Source organism: Sorex araneus, chromosome 6 (assembly GCF_027595985.1).
Source record: "Sorex araneus isolate mSorAra2 chromosome 6, mSorAra2.pri, whole genome shotgun sequence".
NCBI lineage: Eukaryota > Metazoa > Chordata > Mammalia > Eulipotyphla > Soricidae > Sorex > Sorex araneus.
The window spans coordinates 87,643,314-87,661,044 of NC_073307.1; the positions used below are offsets into that span (position 1 = coordinate 87,643,314).

At 53.4% G+C, this 17,731-nt stretch overlaps 1 protein-coding gene across 1 annotated transcript in view; it reads right to left on the reverse strand.

The window, feature by feature from the left end:
- Positions 1-12,266, reverse strand: part of ANO2 (anoctamin 2) — a 373,823-nt gene extending 361,557 nt beyond the window's left edge. Inside the window, exons 1-2 of the mRNA XM_055142616.1 lie at positions 12,165-12,266; positions 11,240-11,545 (exon numbers count right to left, since the gene is read on the reverse strand). Coding sequence (XP_054998591.1) covers positions 11,240-11,545; positions 12,165-12,185 — 327 coding nt within the window. The 5' untranslated portion in view covers positions 12,186-12,266. The remainder of the gene's footprint in view (positions 1-11,239; positions 11,546-12,164) is intronic.
- Between the last annotated feature and the right edge of the window lie 5,465 nt (positions 12,267-17,731).

Here is a 17,731-nt window from a genome sequence, read left to right on the forward strand (position 1 = left end):
CACCGAGACCCACAGACCCCACTCCGTCCAAATCGGCTTAGTGCTCACACCTGAGCAGATGGCGGAAGACCAATGAGGGGGACAATGTCACCCCAAAAGCCACGCAGCAAAACGTCCCCCAGAATTCAGGAATCTCCGAAGTGCCAGACTTTTCCAGCGAAGTCAGACTGAGGGGGGTTATTGTTGTTTGGGGGGCTTGGGGGTTGTCTGGGGTTTGTTTCTGCTTGGGGGGCCATGCCCAGCTGTGATCTGGGCTTAGTCCTATAGCTCTGTGCTCAGGGCTTTACTCCTGGGGGTGCCGGGGGACCCTGTGTGGCGCTGGGCACAAGCAGGATGCAAGGCAAGTGCCCTCACAGCTGGACCATCCCTGGACCCAAGCATTGGGGGGTTTCAGAAGAGAAGCAGTTGGGGGTCAGAGCGATAATGCAGTGGGCTGGGTGCTTGCCTGACACGCAGCTGACCCAGATTCAATCCTCGACATCCCATATGGTCCCCAAAGCAGCACCAGGAGGGAACCCTGATGCGGAGCCAGGAGTAAGCTCAGAGTAAGCCAGGGGTGGCCCAAAAACAGAGAGGGGGGGGGAGAGAGAGAGAGAAAGGAGATAGACAAGGAGAATGAGAGCGAGAGAGGGAGAGATACAGAGAGATAAAGAGAGTGAGAGAGAGCAAGAGACTGTGTGAGAGAGAGTGAGAGAGAGCAAGAGAGCGAGTAAGTGTGTAAGAGATGGAGGGGAGAGAAAGTGAGAGCGGAGGAGGGAGAGAGAGTGAGTGAGAGAGGGAGTGTGAGGGAGCGAGTAAGTGTGTAAGAGAGGGAGGAAGAGAGAGTGATCGAGACACGACAGAGAGAGGAGGGAGAGGGTGAGCGAGAGTGAGGGAGGAGAGGGTGATGGAGACCGAGAGAGGGAGGGAGAGAGGGTGAGCGAGAGTGAGGGAGGGAGAGAGGGTGATGGAGACCGAGAGAGGGAGGAGAGAGGGGTGAGCGAGAGGGAGAGAGGGAGAGAGAGTGATGGAGACCGAGAGAGGGAGGGAGAGAGCGAGAGGCAGGTGTGGCACTTGCTCTCCAGGAGCTGAGAAGACAAGGGTGGGTGCGGACCTGCATGTGGGATGTTGGGCTGCAGTGACCTCTGAGCCATGCCAGGTGGCCAGGGGGGCAATAGTCACTTGGGGCTAACCTGGCACTCCAGGGAGGACAGACCTGCTCCCGGAGGGCAAACCCCAGCTGCCGGCCCCTCTTCCGACAGCCACATGGTCCCTGAGAGGGGGCAAGGGTGCCCGTAGCACCTCTTCAGGTGGCTGATGCCGGGTCCCTCCAAGAACCTCATGAGACGCTGCAGTGCAGGGCTTGGCAGCGCTCTCTTGCCATGCCAGAGACCCTGAAAGATCTGAAGCCCCTGTGGGACTCAGATCCCAGCCCCCGCGCGCACACACACACACACACACACACACACACACACACACACACACACACTCAGCAGGGCCACCGCAGCCAATCACTCGCCTTTCTGAGACTGTTTCCTCCTTCTATTCAGAGGTGAGAAGAGTCATCTGGAGCCCAAAGCACAGACCCCGCTCTAAGGGACAGACAGGGACCCTCCGTTCGTTTCCTTCCTCAAAAAAATGCTCAGTAAACCCAGGACCAGAGTGACAGTGTTGGAACCAAAGTGCAGCCGTGTTAGTTGATAGCAGCCTTCTTGCTATTCTGTATGATTAAGTAGCCGACCGCGGAACTGGGCAGGAACCCGAGACCACATCTGGGGAGAGGCAACAGAACGAACAGAGAGTGCCAGCCGACCCGTAAAAAGAAGAATCTAGTGGTCTGCCGGGCATGGAAAGAATAGAACACAGGGGCACCCACAGGTGGCACTAACCAATCAGCTTACGGGTCAGTTAGGGAAACCCTTCCAGCAGTTGGTGGGGGTCGTACCCTGACCCGTTTATCTATGCGATACAGCCCTGGCTGGTCAGCCTATAACACTCTCTCTCTCTCTCTCTCTCTCTCTCTCTCTCTCTCTCTCTCTCTCTCTCTCTCTCTCTCTCTCTCTCTCTCTCTCTCTCTCATTAATAAAATCTTTGAACTCCTTACGGGCATTTTGTGATCAAATCACAGACCATAACAGTAATACAGTGGGTAGGGCACGTGCCTTGCCCCCGGCCGACCCGGGTTCAATCCCCAGCATCCCACATGGTCCCCTAAGCACCGCCAGGAGTAATTCCTGAGTGCAGAGCCAGGAGTAATATCTAAACGCTACTGGGTGTGGCCCAAAAACGGGGGGCGGGGGGGGACACTCATTAAGTGAAAACAATTTCCCAAGTTGCCCCACTTCATTCTAAGGCCTGGGTTCCATCTGATTAATAAATAAATAAAAATTCTTTCTGGAGCGGTCTGAGAGCGGTCTGAGAGATAGTGTTTGGCCTCGAGTGCAGCAGACTCTGGTTTGATCCCTGGCACTGCAGAGGGTCCCCCTGAGCACCACCAGGAGTGATCCCTGAGCACCAGAATCCAGGAGGAAGCCCTGAACATTTCCGGGTGTGATCCGAACCCCTCTTCCCTGCCAAAACCAAAACAAATCACTGTATCACTGTCATCCCGTTGCTTAGCGATTTACTCGAGCGGGCACCAGTAACGTCTCTATTCCTCCCAGCCCTGAGATATTAGCAGCCTCTCCTTATTCGATATGCCAAAGACAGTAATGATAGGTCTCCTTCCCGTGACCCTGAAAATCAAAACAAAACAAAACAAAAAAAACACCCTCTTCCTGGAAAGTAAATGGGGAAGGGGGGGTGGGGTGGAGACAAAGAGCAAGAACAATGGTCTCTGGAGTTCATTTCTTTAGCAGCAGGGGGCACCCGGGCCAGGCTCAGGGGGTTCAAAGACCCCCACTCGATGTTCCCAGCTCCCAGCCAATCAGGGCAGGGCAGTTCACAGAGCAGCACAAGGGCTAAGGATGTGGTGATGCTGAGGAATGACCAAGGCCACACTGGGGCGGTCCAGGCCACCCGGGCAGTGCTGGGAGCCCCTGGGACACACCCAACAGTGCTCGAGGACCCCTCACCAGGCTCCCTGAACCGTGCGGTACCAGGAACGGAGGCACATGCTATGCACATGCCATAACCTCTGTACTGTTTCCGTCTCCCACCCCTGGAGTCGGTCCCCGAGCAGCGCTCAGGGACTACCCAGGCCTTCCCTCCCCAGGGGTGCTGAGGACGGGCAGGGCAAGTGGTTTCAGGGAAACCTGAAACTCAGGGCCAGGCCTGCTCCACCCGCCATGAGCCGTCTCCCCTCAGACCTGGCTCCCAGTTTGGAGAAAGTCGGGAGACAGTTGACTTTCCCTGGCCACAAGGAGCCCCACTAGGTCATGAAACTCCCCGCCTTTGTGGTCCCCTGGCCGATTCCTTGGACCCAGGGCAGTAAACTGTTGACCAGACACAGCTGCGGACGCTACTGGGATATTCCGCCTGCTTCAACCCATGTTTCCCGTGGGTGGAGAAGGCGGTGGCCGTTCACGGGATTTCTAGGGCTACTGACTGATGCCTTGGGAAGAAGATGGACAGCCAGGGCTGACCAGACACGGCAGGGTGGTCCTAGACCTCGGTAGGGACAGGCAGATGCAGAGAGCAGGAATGCAGTCACCACATTCCCAGCTGCGATGGTCAGGGAGGAGGTTGGGGCATCTGAAGGAGCCCTCTAGAGTCCCCCTGGGCCTGACTCCCCCGAAAGCAGCCCACAGGGCAGCTGGCGATGTCTGGCCACGTGGAACAGAAGCCGCTTCTACGCTGGGAGGTCCTGACCCCTGGACAGCCAGTCCCGAGTCGCTTCTCCTTGCCCAGCCTGGCTGAGGCAGCCGCCCACAGACAGGAAGTGGCTTGTGCCAGTTGGAACCTCAAGGCCTGTGGGTGGGAAAAGGTCTTTACACCTAAGTCCATCGATATCTCTCAGACCCACTTACTAAGTGGCGCAGGACTGGGGCGCCCCTACTCCCACCAGACCCCCACCAGGCCCCACCAGGCCCCACCAGGACCCACCACCTCACACATGTGAGTTCCTGCCTCTGTGCTTCCAGTTCTCTGGGTTAAGGAGGGAGGTCATGTGTGTGGGTGGGTGTTGATTTTTTTTTTTTTGCTTTTTGGGTCACACCCAGCGATGCACAGGGGTTACTCCTGGTTCTGCACTCAGGAATGACTCCTGGTGGTGCTCAGGGGACCCTATGGGATGCTGGGGATCGAACCCGGATCAGCCATGTACAAGGCAAATGCCCTCCCCGCTGTGCTATCGCTCCAGCCCCGTGTGTTGATTTTTGAGTCACACCCAGCAGTGTTTACTCCTGGGTCCATGCTCAGGGATCACTCCTGGCAAGATTTAGGGGGTCATGTGCTATGCCAAGAAATGAAACCTGGGTTGGCTGTGAACAAGGCAACCCCCTTACCCCTGTATTATCTTCTGGTCCCAAGGTGAGAGGTGTGGAGTAAGTGGGAATTCAGGGGCTCTTGCTCAGTTCACCCATTCTTCCGCCCAGACTAGAGGCTCAAGCCCAGAGAATCCCCTCCATGTGCCCACACTCCCTCGTGAGGAGAGGAGACAGTGGTGAGATCCAGCTCCAAACAGGCGGACTTCTTTGGGCAGAGTCCGCCATAAGGATGCAGGTTTCTCTGCCACCCGAGGCCACCCCAGCAAGCTCATGTAGTGAGGTGCTAATCAAACGGGAAAATGCAGGGGAACACACAGGCAGCCTATGATCTGCTCGTTAGACAGCCGCTAAGGGCCAGAGATATAGTACAGTGGGGAAGGTGTTTCCCTTGCCCGCAACCAACCTGGATTCAATTATCCCCCATGAACACACGCTGCATGTGATTCTACAGGCTCCACCGGGAATGATCCCTAAGCACAGAGCCAGGAGTGAGCCCTGAGCACAGCTGCGTGTGGCCCCCCAAACAAACAAACATATGTCCAGAGAAAGATGTGTAGATATGGGTATATAGATAAAGGTAACATCAATGGTTAGAGCCAAGTACCTAAAATGTGAGAGTAAAACACCGCAGGAGAAGGATGTGTCACGGATCACCCCCGTCTAAAGCACACTGGAATATCAGCTCAGGCCGGAAGGGAATTCTACGCTATTTAATCCATTGCAATTTGCTTGCCAGCAAGGTTCTTTGAACATGTTGGACGAAGTGAGTAACTCTTAATGGGCAGGCAGAAACTCACTTCCTTTCCATTGATCTGAAAGCCAAAGATATAATTAGACCCTAAAAGGGTTTCACGGCCCAGCCCAGAAGGGTGGGGACAGTGGGGCAGGTGAAGCCACCACACCTGGTCTCCAAACCACAGCCAGGTGTAGCCAGGCCAGCTCCCGCAAGCAGTGGGGTGCAGTGCTAGGATGTTGCTCAATGGCAGAGGCTGAGCTTCCCGGTCCAGAGATGAGCGTTCCGGACCCTCACAGGCTGTAGCTGAGGCACCCCCAAAACAGTGGTGAGCACCAGCCCGGTACAGGGCCAGAACAGAAGAGAAAGAACCCTGAAGAAATTGATAATTCACTCCCAATCAAGTCTGCATGGGCACATAGTAGGGTGTTTGTTCCCACCATCATGAGGATACTGATTAAGCAAACTCTTAACCATTAGAAATAACCAATCATGGAAAGTTGAGTGAAATGAGTCTGGAAAGAAAGAGACAGACATAGAAAGATCGCACTCATCTGTGGAATATAAAGTAGCAGAATGGGAGAATAACACCCAAGAGTAGTAGAGATAAGCACCAGGAGGTCTGCCCCACAGCCTGGAATCTGGCCTCACATGCTGGGGGAAAAGGCAGCTGAGATAGAGAAGGGAACATCTAGTAGGGAATGTTGGGAGGACCCACTCGGATTGAAAGCTGCGTGCCAAAAGTAGACTATAGACCGAACATGATGGCCACTCAGTACCTCTATTGCAAACTACAACACCCAACAGGAGAGAGAACGAAAGGGAATGCCCTGCCGCAGAGGCAGGGTGGGGTGGTGGAGGTTGGGGTGGGGATGGTGGGAGGGATGCTGGGAACATTGGTGGAGGAGAATGGGCACTGGTGGAGGGATGTAAACAAAATGCAAACATGAAAGTTCATACGTTTGTAACTGTACCTCACGGTGATTCACTAATAAAAATTTTTTTAAAAAAGGAAATAATCGATGCAGGACCAGAGCAATAGTACAGCAAGCAGTGTGCTTGCTTTGCATGCTGTTAATCCAGGTGCGACCCCCAGAACCCCATATGGTCCCCTAAGCCCACCAAGAGTGATCCCTGAGTGCAGAGAGAGGAGTAAGTCCTAAGCACCACTAAGTGTGGCTCCAAAACAACAATATGAAGAAACAGCAGCTGCACACACAGAGACAGAACAATCTAGAAAACAGTGTTAAGAGAAAAGCCTCCGCCACAGCACAGATGCCAGGGCAGGGGTGGGTGTACGGGACACTGGGCCAGTGGTGGGGTAGAGTGACTACACATCATGAACATTCACGCTAGTGTAACCATGTCATTTAAATTATAATTAAACTGTATAAAAGTCAATAAACAAAGGAGCTTGCGGAAGAGGGCGGGGGTGGCTGCGGTGACTGAACAGAGCCCAGTGACAGGATGGCTGGGCACAGAAATCCGAACTATTCAAAACAGAATGTCGTGACTGTTGGGGAGTTCAAAATTGGTTTGATCTGCGGGGATCAAGAGATTCCATGGGGCGACGTGGCCAGTCCCACTCTGCTGCAGAGGCGGTTGGATGTAGATGTTCTTATTACATACACACATTTGAAGTGTTTGAGCATGAAAAGAAGTCTTGCATTAAACCAGGTTCTGCCACTGGAGCCTTAGAATCAAATATTATTCATTTGAGTCGATGGGCAGTCAGGCTTCTACAGCTATTGCTCACTTATATCAACTGGAGAGGATGTGAAAGTAGAACAAATCGAAATGCAAAAGTCTTCACTGTCACTGTCACTGTCATCCCGTTGCTCATCGACTTGTTCAGCAGGTACCAGTAAGGTCTCCATTGTGAGATTGGCTGTTACTGTGTTTGGCATGTCAGATATGCCACGAGTAGCTCGCCAGGCTCTGCCGTGTGGGCGAGATACTCTCGGTAGCTTGCCGGGCTCTCCGAGAGGGGCGGAGGAATTGAACCCGGGTCAGTTGCATGCGAGGCAAACGCCCTACCCACTGTGCTATCGCTCCAGCCCTACAGAGCTTTTGGCTGCAAAAATCTTAAAGCCAAAAAATTAATAATTAGGGGACAGAGCAACAGTACAGCAGGTAAGGCACTTTCCTTGTACACAGCCAACCTGAGTTCAATGCCCAGCACCGCGTATGGCCCTGTGAATACTGCCAGGAGTGACCCCTGAGCACAGGGTCAGGAATAAGTCCTGAGCACTACTGAGCCTGGGCCAAAACTCATAAGCAAATAAGTCAAATCACTGGAAAGGATAAAGAAAATGTGTTTTTATGGCCAGAATGTAAGACTTCTGAGCTGTAATATGTGTATAAGGCCCACTGCCATTTATAACCACCTCAGGGGAACCAGAGGACACTGCACTAGTGACATGTTGGACAGAGGAAGACACCATCTGATTCCCTTCAACTGTGGTAAAGGAACAAAACACAAGTAAATCCAACTAAACAACACCAAACTTTCTGTTGATGAGAACTAGCATCATTATTGGAAAGAATGGGAAGGTGAGACGAATGGCTCTGGTCAAATTGGTCAAGCAGGACACTGATGAGTGGAAAGTAGAATTCTGGTTGGAAACATAATGTCGCATATAGAGGTGTTGATTTCAAAGGCTATGTACCTGAAACCTATATCACTGTATCACTGTCATCCCATTGCTCATTGATTTGCTCAAGCAGGCACCAGTAAGGTCTCCATGGTGAGACTTGTTGTTCCTGTGTTTGGCATATCAAATACGCCAACGGGGAGCTTGCCAGGCTCTGCTGTGCAGGCGGGATACTCTCGGTAGCTTGCCAGGCCCTCCAAGAGGGGCAGAGAAATCGAGCCCGGGTCGGCCGCATGCAAGATGAACGCCCTACCTGCTGTGCTATTGCTCCAGGACTGGAGAGATAGAACAGTGGGTAAAAAATAACCTAGAAAATCTTCCTGAAGGAAGAGTTCATAGGGGTGAGTCAGGGAGGGAGGAGATCTTGTCTACACAACAGTACAACAGTGCCAGGACATACCCCAACCCAACACAGAGGATCCTGGTGATCAGTTACCCCTTTCACACCACCCCCATTTCCAGTCAAAGTCAGAAAAATCCAAAATAAAGCGGGCGGGGAGGGAGGTGCGGGGAGTGGAGCAAAGGGCAATACTGTGATCATAAAGTCCAAGTGTACCAAGACAGATGCAAGTGAATTTTTATATCAGCGATAAACAAATTTTTTTATAGGGGCAGGTTGATGATGTTGCACGGGGCATACTCAGGCTAACAAAGTATGTCGCATTGATCTGAAAGTTCAATTTAATTTAGGCATCTTGAAACTGGCTCCATCTAGCATCTGCACATACGAGGAGTAATCACAGTAACTGCCTTGGTGGCTGATCAGCTGCCTTGTTTCATCTTCATAACAACACCACGAAGCAAGGATAGTTATTTCCCTTTCATAGACTTTGACTTGATAGAATCGAGTTGCCTGCCCGTGGCGGTGAGGCGAAGTTGATGCCAGGTCTGGCATGGGAACATCTGTCTTCCAACCCCATGGCTCACCCAATCAAACATGGTGCTGTTCCCAGCCTTTCCCCCTACCAGCCAAAGACAGCATGTGCCCTTCAGATCTCCACGGCCCCAGAACCAAACATAGTTAAGACCCAAGCTTTATGAATCCTTCCCAACAGACCCCAACTGGAGGTACCCTGTGAGCTGTAGGTCCAAAAAAAATGGAAATAATTTAAGCACATTAAGGGCCATGATGCAGAGACTCACAAATGGATCTCAGAATCAAGGAGCTCACTGCAGGGATGGCTCTAGACCCCAATTATTTAAATTTTCAGAATCCTAGGAGTGCGCGGCCACAAAAGCAGCCGCACAATATCTCATACTATTTTTTTTTTTTTTTGCTTTTTTGTTGAATCACTGTGAGATAGATCCTTACGGACATAAGGGTCTATGGAACTCTTACACTATTCACCACAAGCAATAGAAAATAAATTACCTAGCATCTGCCTGTGGGGCAGACTTGAGTGGAGGTGGGAAAGTTTGATATAATGGTGGTGGGAAGGTGTAATGGTGGTGGGGTTGGTATTGAAATATTGAATTTAATTGATTATTGTGAATAAATTTATGAAAATAATTTTTTTAAGTGGAAATCAACAGTCCTGCCTGAAGGAAGATTCCAGGGGCCTAGGAAGAGCACAGTCTCCCTTTCCTGGTAAAAAGACCGAAGAGAAGGACAGCTTCTGGCTCAAGACTCAGAGAAGCAGCAACATAGGGGAGGTGACAAAGCTCTGAGCAAGTCCACTTACCATCTTGTCTGGGGACAGAGACAAATGCATGACCCTAGGGGTTCCTTCCAGTTTGGAAACAGCATTAGCCTGAATTTTACAAAATATGTTTCTAATGGCATGGCACCCCAGCCTTCAGGAGAACATCTTCTAAAATAGTCATAATGAGCATTTATTGAGTGCCTGCTAAATACCAGGCATCATCCCAGATGCTCTCCTTGATGCAAAGCTACATCAGGGCATCTGTTATTTTTCAGATGAGGAAACTGAGATACCAGTGGGTGACTTATTCATTCGATCAACACTCATTTCGTACACCCCACTTGACTGTTTACACTGACTGGGGATACAGCAGTGAACCAAACAAGATTCTTCCTCCATGGAACTACTGGGGATCTAGATCAAATTCAGAAAAATCTATCAGGTAGATATTTCAGGTAGCAACGCTACGTGCAATAAAGTGAAGCAAACCCAAGGAATCTCCAGAGTGGTCGCGGCAGGGTAGTTCGGCTAAGGTAGTCAGGGGAGATGACTGGAAGGTAACATTTGAGCAGAAGTCTGAAGATACACAGAGGTCCAGGGAAGGGTGTCTGAGGCCCAGGGAACAACCAGAACAAAGCGTAACTGGCATGTAATCAAGATAAAGCAGCTGGCCGGAGCTGGTGAAAGAGGGTGGAAATAATAGAAGAGCTTGGAGGGAATAACAAAGGCAACTAATGTTTAAGGAATGACTACAATATGGAGAAATGAATGGCTAAGTAAGCGGGCACATGAATAGGTGAGCACCTGCATGGAAAGATGGATGGATACACAGATGGGTGTGTGGGAGAGTAGAGGGATGGATGGGGGTGAATGGATGCATAAATGGACAGATGGAAAGATGGATGGATGGACGGATTGTGAATGGATAAGTGGACAAATGGGTGGATGGATGGAAGGATGGATGATGGATGGATGGAAGGATAGGCAGACAAATGGATACTTGGATGGATGGGCGGGTGGGTGGATGGATTGATGGATGGAAAGCTCTATGAATAGGTGAATGTGATAGATAGATCGTTATTGTTGGTAAATATATTTCCATGACTGCTTTCAGATTGATATGGCACACAGGTAAGAATATAAATTTTAAAAAAAACGTATTCTATGAACACACAAGTTGATCAAATACACCCGATTTTCAGTTCCCAAGTAATCAGCTCCCCCCGGGGGACCCAGCTAGACACAATCCTTAATGAAATAAATCCCCTGTAGGAGGATGCTGACTTGGAGTTCAAAAGGCAGCCCATGGGGCTGGAGGGGTAGAACTGCAGGGAGGGCGTTTGCCTTGCACTCGGCCAACCTGGGTTCAACTCCCAGCATCCCATATGGTCCCCCGAGTACCACTAGGAGTGATTCCTGAGTGTATGAGCCACGAGTAACCCCTGTGCATCACCGGGTGTAACCCAAAAGCCAAAAAGCAAAAGGCAGCCCAGTCATCATCCCAAGGAAACCATTACTCAAAGGCACGAAGAGCCAGGAAAGACGCTCTCGCTTTTCATCTCAAGCTAGATCAACCCCCACTGGCCAGATACACATCCCCCCTGGTCCCCTCACTGCTGGGGACGAGGCACTAGCTCTCCCCAAACACCTCCTCCAGTCCTGGGGCAAGAAAATCTGGTTTGTCCACCAGTAAGGCACAAGAAAGGGCCACCTGTGAGAACAAAGCCAGGGCACCCCACAGGTGACCGGATGGCCAGTGTGGCCTGCTGCCTGGGTCACACGCCCACCGCACACCAACCTCACCTCCAAATCCTTCTCCAGCTCCAGCCCAGCCTCCATCAGGTTGCGCTCAAACTCCTCTCGTTGTTCCTTCCTCACCTCCTCCTGGGCATCTAGTGGCCCCAGTTCAATGTCCCCCTGGCCCCCAGCATGTTTGCCAGTTTCCCCGTTGGCCACGCCGTGGCCCGGGGAGCCTGGGTGCGCCCCACGCTTCCGGTAGTGGTAGACGAGCACGTAGTCCACCTTCCTCTGGTTGTCATAGAAGTGCATGCGACTCTGACGCGCCTCCGAGGACCTGGGGTCATTGACATCCAGGTAGTTATTGATGACCTGGCCAGAGACAAGAGAACAGGGACAGCAGGGTCACATGAGGCCAGGGCGAGAGGCAGAAAAGGCCAGCTGGGTGCCCTGGGCACAGGAGACGCCCAAGGAAGCCACGCTTCCGGGCTCAGAGGACCCAGGTGCCCCAGAGAAAGAACAGAGTGGTCCAAGTTCATGGGTCACAGCCAGCCCACCTAGCCCTCCACCACCCAGCCTGGGCATCTTCGGTGCCTCGGGGCTGCCCCAGCCTACAGACACACACTATGCACGCACACAGCGGCTTCCACATGCAGCTGCAGGAATAGAGTCCCGTGCTCACATCTGCTCCACACAGCTGGCTGAGTTTAGAATCCCTGCATGCGCGAGCACACACACGTGCACGCGCATGTGCGTGCACATGCACTCGCGCACACGCACATATGCACATGCGCGCGCACACCTGCGCACACGCACACGCGTGCGCACATGCGTACATGCACACGCATGCGCACACACACCTGCGCATCCCCCAATACACTGCTGCACACAGCAGCCCCTACACGCCCCAGGACACCCCCGCCCGGTGCCCACCACCTCGCTGGTCCAGAGCCTGTGTGCAGACGCTGCAGGCTACACAGCCCTTACATACCGGCAGACGCTCTGGATCCATTGGAACAAAGGCTGGTGTCTAATCGCCTGGCACACCCCACTCTCACCCCACGGGATTCCCTAGACACAGGGTCCCTCACAGCCCCACATCCTCCTCCTCCTCCTCCTCCTCCTCCTCCTCCTCCTGCTCTTCTCCAGCCGCGGACCCGGCCAGAGATGCAGGGCACTGAGCCTGCTTAAGGAGGTGGGAGGAGAAAGAGCGGGGCGGAGAGGAGGGGAGGGACCTGCTTCTCCGCTCCCTTTGGGTGTTGCCCTGTTTATTATGCTTTGATACCCAGCTGCTCGGCAGCCACCTGAGAGGTCACCTGGGCAACCAGGTGGTGTGTGGGGCACAGGGGACAGCTCAGAGCCACCGCGGCAGAGTCCCAGCTGGGAGGGCCTCCAGGAGTCTGGAGGTCCTGGTTGTCCTCCCGCCCTGAACCACCAGGGGTGTTGGGACACGGTCACGGAGAGACCCTCACACACACACACACACACACACACACTGTCCCCCACATCCAACCAAAGGACCCCCCAAGGGAGGGCCACACCCCAGCCCCAGTACTCACAGAGCTAGTGCTCCTCCCACTGACCAGCCGGCCAGGCGCTTCGAGGGAGCTTCCCGGGGTGCCCACCTTGAGGAGCTGCTGTCCAGACTGAGGGTGCTGGGTCCCTCTGGCTGCTGCCCGGGGGCTCGGCCGGCGTGGGGAGCCGGGGAGCGTGGGGATATCTGTTAGGGCACAGACCGGGAGGCAGAGAGATTCAGGGGTTGCAGACCACACGCAGGGAGAAACAGGGGAACCGTGTGTCTCCCAAGGCTGCCTCCCGGGGGCATCCTCGGCCCCTCTGAGCCAGGCCCACCCTGGCCACAGCACAGGAGAGAGCGAAGGAAGTTCAGTGGGATCTCCCCCAAACACACACACACACATACACAGCATGCATGTACATATCACACACACCAACGTGTGCATATATACATGCACAAGTGTGTGTGCACGTGGATATGTATATACATGGGTGTACACATGTACATAGTAGCACGTATACATTCACATGTGCACAATGTGAACACGCACACGTGCATGTGTGCACAAATACACACTAGCATCGTGCACACTCACACGTGCACATACAGGGTGTGGAGGCATGAGCAGGTGCTGCTTCCCCGGTTACCATCATCTCATACAAGCCCCCGGCTAGAGGAGAGCAGTGGTGTCAGGTAAGCCCAGGTGCCTGGGGCGCCCCCTACAGAGATTCCTTGAATGAACAGCGAAGGTTTGAGGACCCCACCAGACCAGCGGGCACCTGGGCCGGCCCCACACTCATTGGGAAGAGAGAACAGACCAGCTGTGAGCTTGCCAAGAGCAGAGAGACCTCAAAAAATGACCTCTCCTGGGGCTGGAGCGATAGCACAGTGGGTAGGGTATTTGCCTTGCACGTGGATGACCCGGGTTTGATTCCCAGCATCCCATATGGTCCCCATAAATATGGTCCCCTGAGCACTGCCAGGAGTAATTCCTGAGTGCAGAGCCAGGAGTGACCCTTGTGCATTGCTGGGTGTGACCCAAAAAGCAAAAATAAATAAAAGTGACCTCTCCCTGCTTTGAGGGGTCTCCACACACCTGCTGTTCCCACCACGCCTCCCTGAGCCCCTCTGTTGGAGCAGCCTCTCCGCAATCTGCAACAGCTGCCAGCAGCTCCCCTACCTAAAGGGAGGGGGACCCAGAGAGTACTGCAATCCTCCACTGCAGAATTAGAATGGGTTGAGGGTTGGGGACAGAGTGATAGTACAGCAGGGTAGGGCGTTTGCCTTGCACACACACACAACCCAGATTCAATCCCTGGCATCCCATATGGTCCTCCAAGCACCACCAAGAGTAATTCCTGGGGCTGGAACACAGGCAGGTAGGGCGTTTGCCTTGCACTCGGCCAACCCAGGTTTGATTCCCAGCATCCCATGTGGTCCCCTGAGCACCGCCACGAGTAATTCCTGAGTGCAGAGCCAGGAGTCAAGAGATAATACATCAGGTAAGGTGTTTGCCTTGCATGTGGGAGACCAGGGTTCAATCTCCAGCGTCCCATATAGTCCCCCAAGCACCACTAGGGGTGATTCCTAAGTACAGAGCGAAGGAGTGACCCCTGAGCATCTCCAGATGTGACACAAAAAGCAAAAAAAGAAGAATATATAAAAGAATTGGGAGACATACAGTGTTACTGATCCTTTTCTACGTTGTTTTGGGCCACACCAGCCGTGCTTAGGGTCTGTTCTGGGGGTGTTTGGGCTTGCTCCAAATAGTGCTTAAAAGGCAGGGGCCAGGTTCTATGGGGACAGGAGTCCTCCTCACCTCGTCACACATGACTCCACGTAAGACTGAGCCAGGTCAAAGGGCAGCTCTGCTGGCCACCTGCCTCATCTATACTGGCCCACTAATCCCTCGCACTCCTGCACCTCAAAGGGATGCACATAACCACATTACTCCACCCTCCGTCCCACCCAAAGCCCCTCCCTGCCCTTCCATGACCAGAGCAGAGTCCTGAGAGTGACCTGCAAGCTGCTCCAAGTATTCCCCAGCCTGACCCCCACCCTCCTTCCCACTGACCCACCTCTTTGACACTTGGGCTTTTCTGGATGGTTGTACTAGTTTGATAGGAAGTGGAGGACCCAGGAGTCCAGTCTGACTTAACCTAAACAGTAGGTTAACGATGATAATAATAATGAGGAGAAGGAAGAAGGGGGAAGGGGGCGAGGATGGTCCATTCTGAGTGTGGAGGATGGGGAACAAAGAGTGGAGAGTGTGTTCTGGTCTCCATCACACAATGGGGGCACCTGCAGGTCCTCTGAGTGCAAGGCCAGGGTCAAGCCTCTCGGTCAGGCTGAGAAGCACCAGGTGGTGACTGGACCACAGGTGAGCCGCATCCACAGTCACCTGAGCTACAGGGAAGCACGGCAACCAGGAGGTGCTCCTTGTTGCTCTACAGCCACCCAGGCCTGGCCTCCCGCACCCATTACGTGCATGACCACGACATCAGGAAAATCTTGGATTGTTCTGGGTTTCGTTTGTACCGCTGTGATTTTTGTAGGCCAGGAGAGGAAAGCTGGGACAGTTCTTGCCTCAGAGGGTTAGTGTAGAGACACAGAGTGTTCAAAAGCTTTGGACATCGGGAGTTGTGGAACACAGGAGGCATCATTGGATAAAAATTCCAACTGGAATTTCAGGACCTACCCCCTTTCTTAAAAAAAAAAAAAAGTTATTTTTCAATTTTTTTTTAATTGGATCACCGTGATATACAGTTACAAAGCTTTCATGCTTGAGTTTCAGTCATGCAATGCTCAAACACCCATCCTTCCACCAGTGCACATTTTCCACCACCAAGGTCACCAGTATCCCTCCGCCCTCTTCCCTCCCCTCCCCCTGCCTCCATGGCCTGCCCCCTCTCATCTCTGTCTGCCCCCCGCAACCTCTGCACTTCATCCTGGCCACTCTGCCCCAATTCCTGAACATTCTCTCTACTCCTCCCCACCCATCTGCTGATGAGCTGCTTCCTTCTGGAAACTCCAGGCAGGTGCAAAAGCCCAGCCCTAACTTCCAGAGAGCTACAAGGACGCCGATTTCCTTACTCCCCCAGGACCACCTCACACCTGGTTTTGCCCTTAAAACGCCTCTGGTTAGGGACAAACTAGCCCCTTGCTAGTCGTTGTGGGGTAGCCAAGCCCCACCATCACTGAAGGGCTGCAGGTTAGAAACACGGGCCAGTGAAGAAGGCGCAGGACCCAAAAGTCTGGTGAGAAGACCAAGAGAGCTGGGAGAGGCAACTCAGAGTGAAAACGGGGATAGGAGATGTTTTCAGGGCTTCTCACCGTCTTCCTTTCTTTCTGTCTGTGTACTCTGCCCAAGGCCCCTATCCCCGGGGAGCCCCTTTTCTAGCTGCACAGTGGCAGCCATGGTGGTCTTTAGAATCCATTTCTTCCTTCCGGGTTGATTGTCTTGGCTCAGAAGCTATTGGAAATCAAAGCAAAAATTGCCCCTCTGATGCCCCAAGACAAGGAAAAGGGGGTGTTTTGAAAACTCAGGGGCTATGTACACCTCCCACGTCTCCTGATTTATAGGGCAGGGGAGGGACATACTTGCCAAGAGAATATTCTACAAGCACTGGCCTAGGGGGCCCCGTAAGGTTGTGGCGGGGGGAAGAGATGCTGGAAGTCAGGTGCTCTTTTGAGACCTTTCAGATCCTCAGGCTCTCTGCCGCTTTGTCTGGAACTTTCTAGGCCAGGTCAGAGTTCAGAGGGGCATAGAAGAGGCTACGCGGGACCCAGGGAGGGCAGGAAGCTAGAGGCTCGGGGGAGAAGGAGATACAACTAGGAGCAAGCAGGGGCGGGCGGTGGGCATACAGCAGGAAGAGGATTTGGGTCAAGGCTCAGAGGTGAGTGAGGGAGGGAGGGAGGGAGTGAGGGAGGGAGGGAGGGAGGGAGTGAGGGAGGGAGTGAGGGAGGGAGTGAGGGAGGGAGTGAGTGAGGGAGGGAGGGAGGGAGTGAGGAGGGAGAGAGGGAGGGAGTGAGTGAGTGAGTGAGTGAGAGAGTGAGTGAGGGAGGGAGGGAGGGAGTGGGTGAGGGAGGGAGGGAGGGAGTGAGTGATGGAGGGAATGAGGGAGGGAGGGAGGGAAGGAGGGAGGGAGTAAGTGAGTGAGTGAGGGAGTGAGTGAGTGAGTGAGTGAGGGAGGGAGGGAGGGAGGGAGGGAGGGAGTGAGGGAGGGAGTGAGTGAGTGAGGGAGGGAGGGAGGGAGGGAGGGAGGGAGTAAGTGAGTGAGTGAGTGAGGGAGTGAGGGAGTGAGGGAGTGAGGGAGGGAGGGAGTGAGTGAGTGAGTGAGTGAGTGAGTGAGTGAGTGAGTGAGGGAGGGAGGGAGTGAGGGAGTGAGGGAGTGAGGGAGTGAGTGAGTGAGTGAGTGAGTGAGTGAGTGAGGGAGGGAGGGAGGGAGTAAGTGAGTGAGTGAGTGAGGGAGTGAGGGAGTGAGTGAGTGAGTGAGTGAGTGAGTGAGTGAGTGAGTGAGTGAGTGAGTGAGGGAGGGAGGGAGGGAGTGAGGGAGTGAGGGAGTGAGGGAGTGAGTGAGTGAGTGAGTGAGTGAGTGAGTGAGTGAGGGAGGGAGGGAGGGAGGGAGTGAGTGAGGGAGTGAGGGAGTGAGTGAGTGAGTGAGTGAGTGAGTGAGTGAGTGAGGGAGTGAGGGAGTGAGGGAGTGAGGGAGTGAGTGAGTGAGTGAGTGAGTGAGTGAGTGAGTGAGGGAGTGAGTGAGGGAGTGAGTGAGTGAGTGAGTGAGTGAGTGAGTGAGTGAGTGAGTGAGTGAGTGAGTGAGTGAAGGAGGGAGGGAGGGAGGGAGTGAAGGAGTGAGTAAGGGAGGGAGAGAGTGAGTGAGGGAGTGAGTGAGTGAGTGAGTGAGTGAGTGAGTGAGTGAGTGAGTGAGGGAGTGAGTGAGTGAAGGAATGAGTGAGTAAGGGAGGGAGAGAGTGAGTGAGTGAGTGAGTGAGTGAGTGAGTGAGTGAGTGAGTGAGTGAGTGAGTGAGTGAGTGAGTGAGGG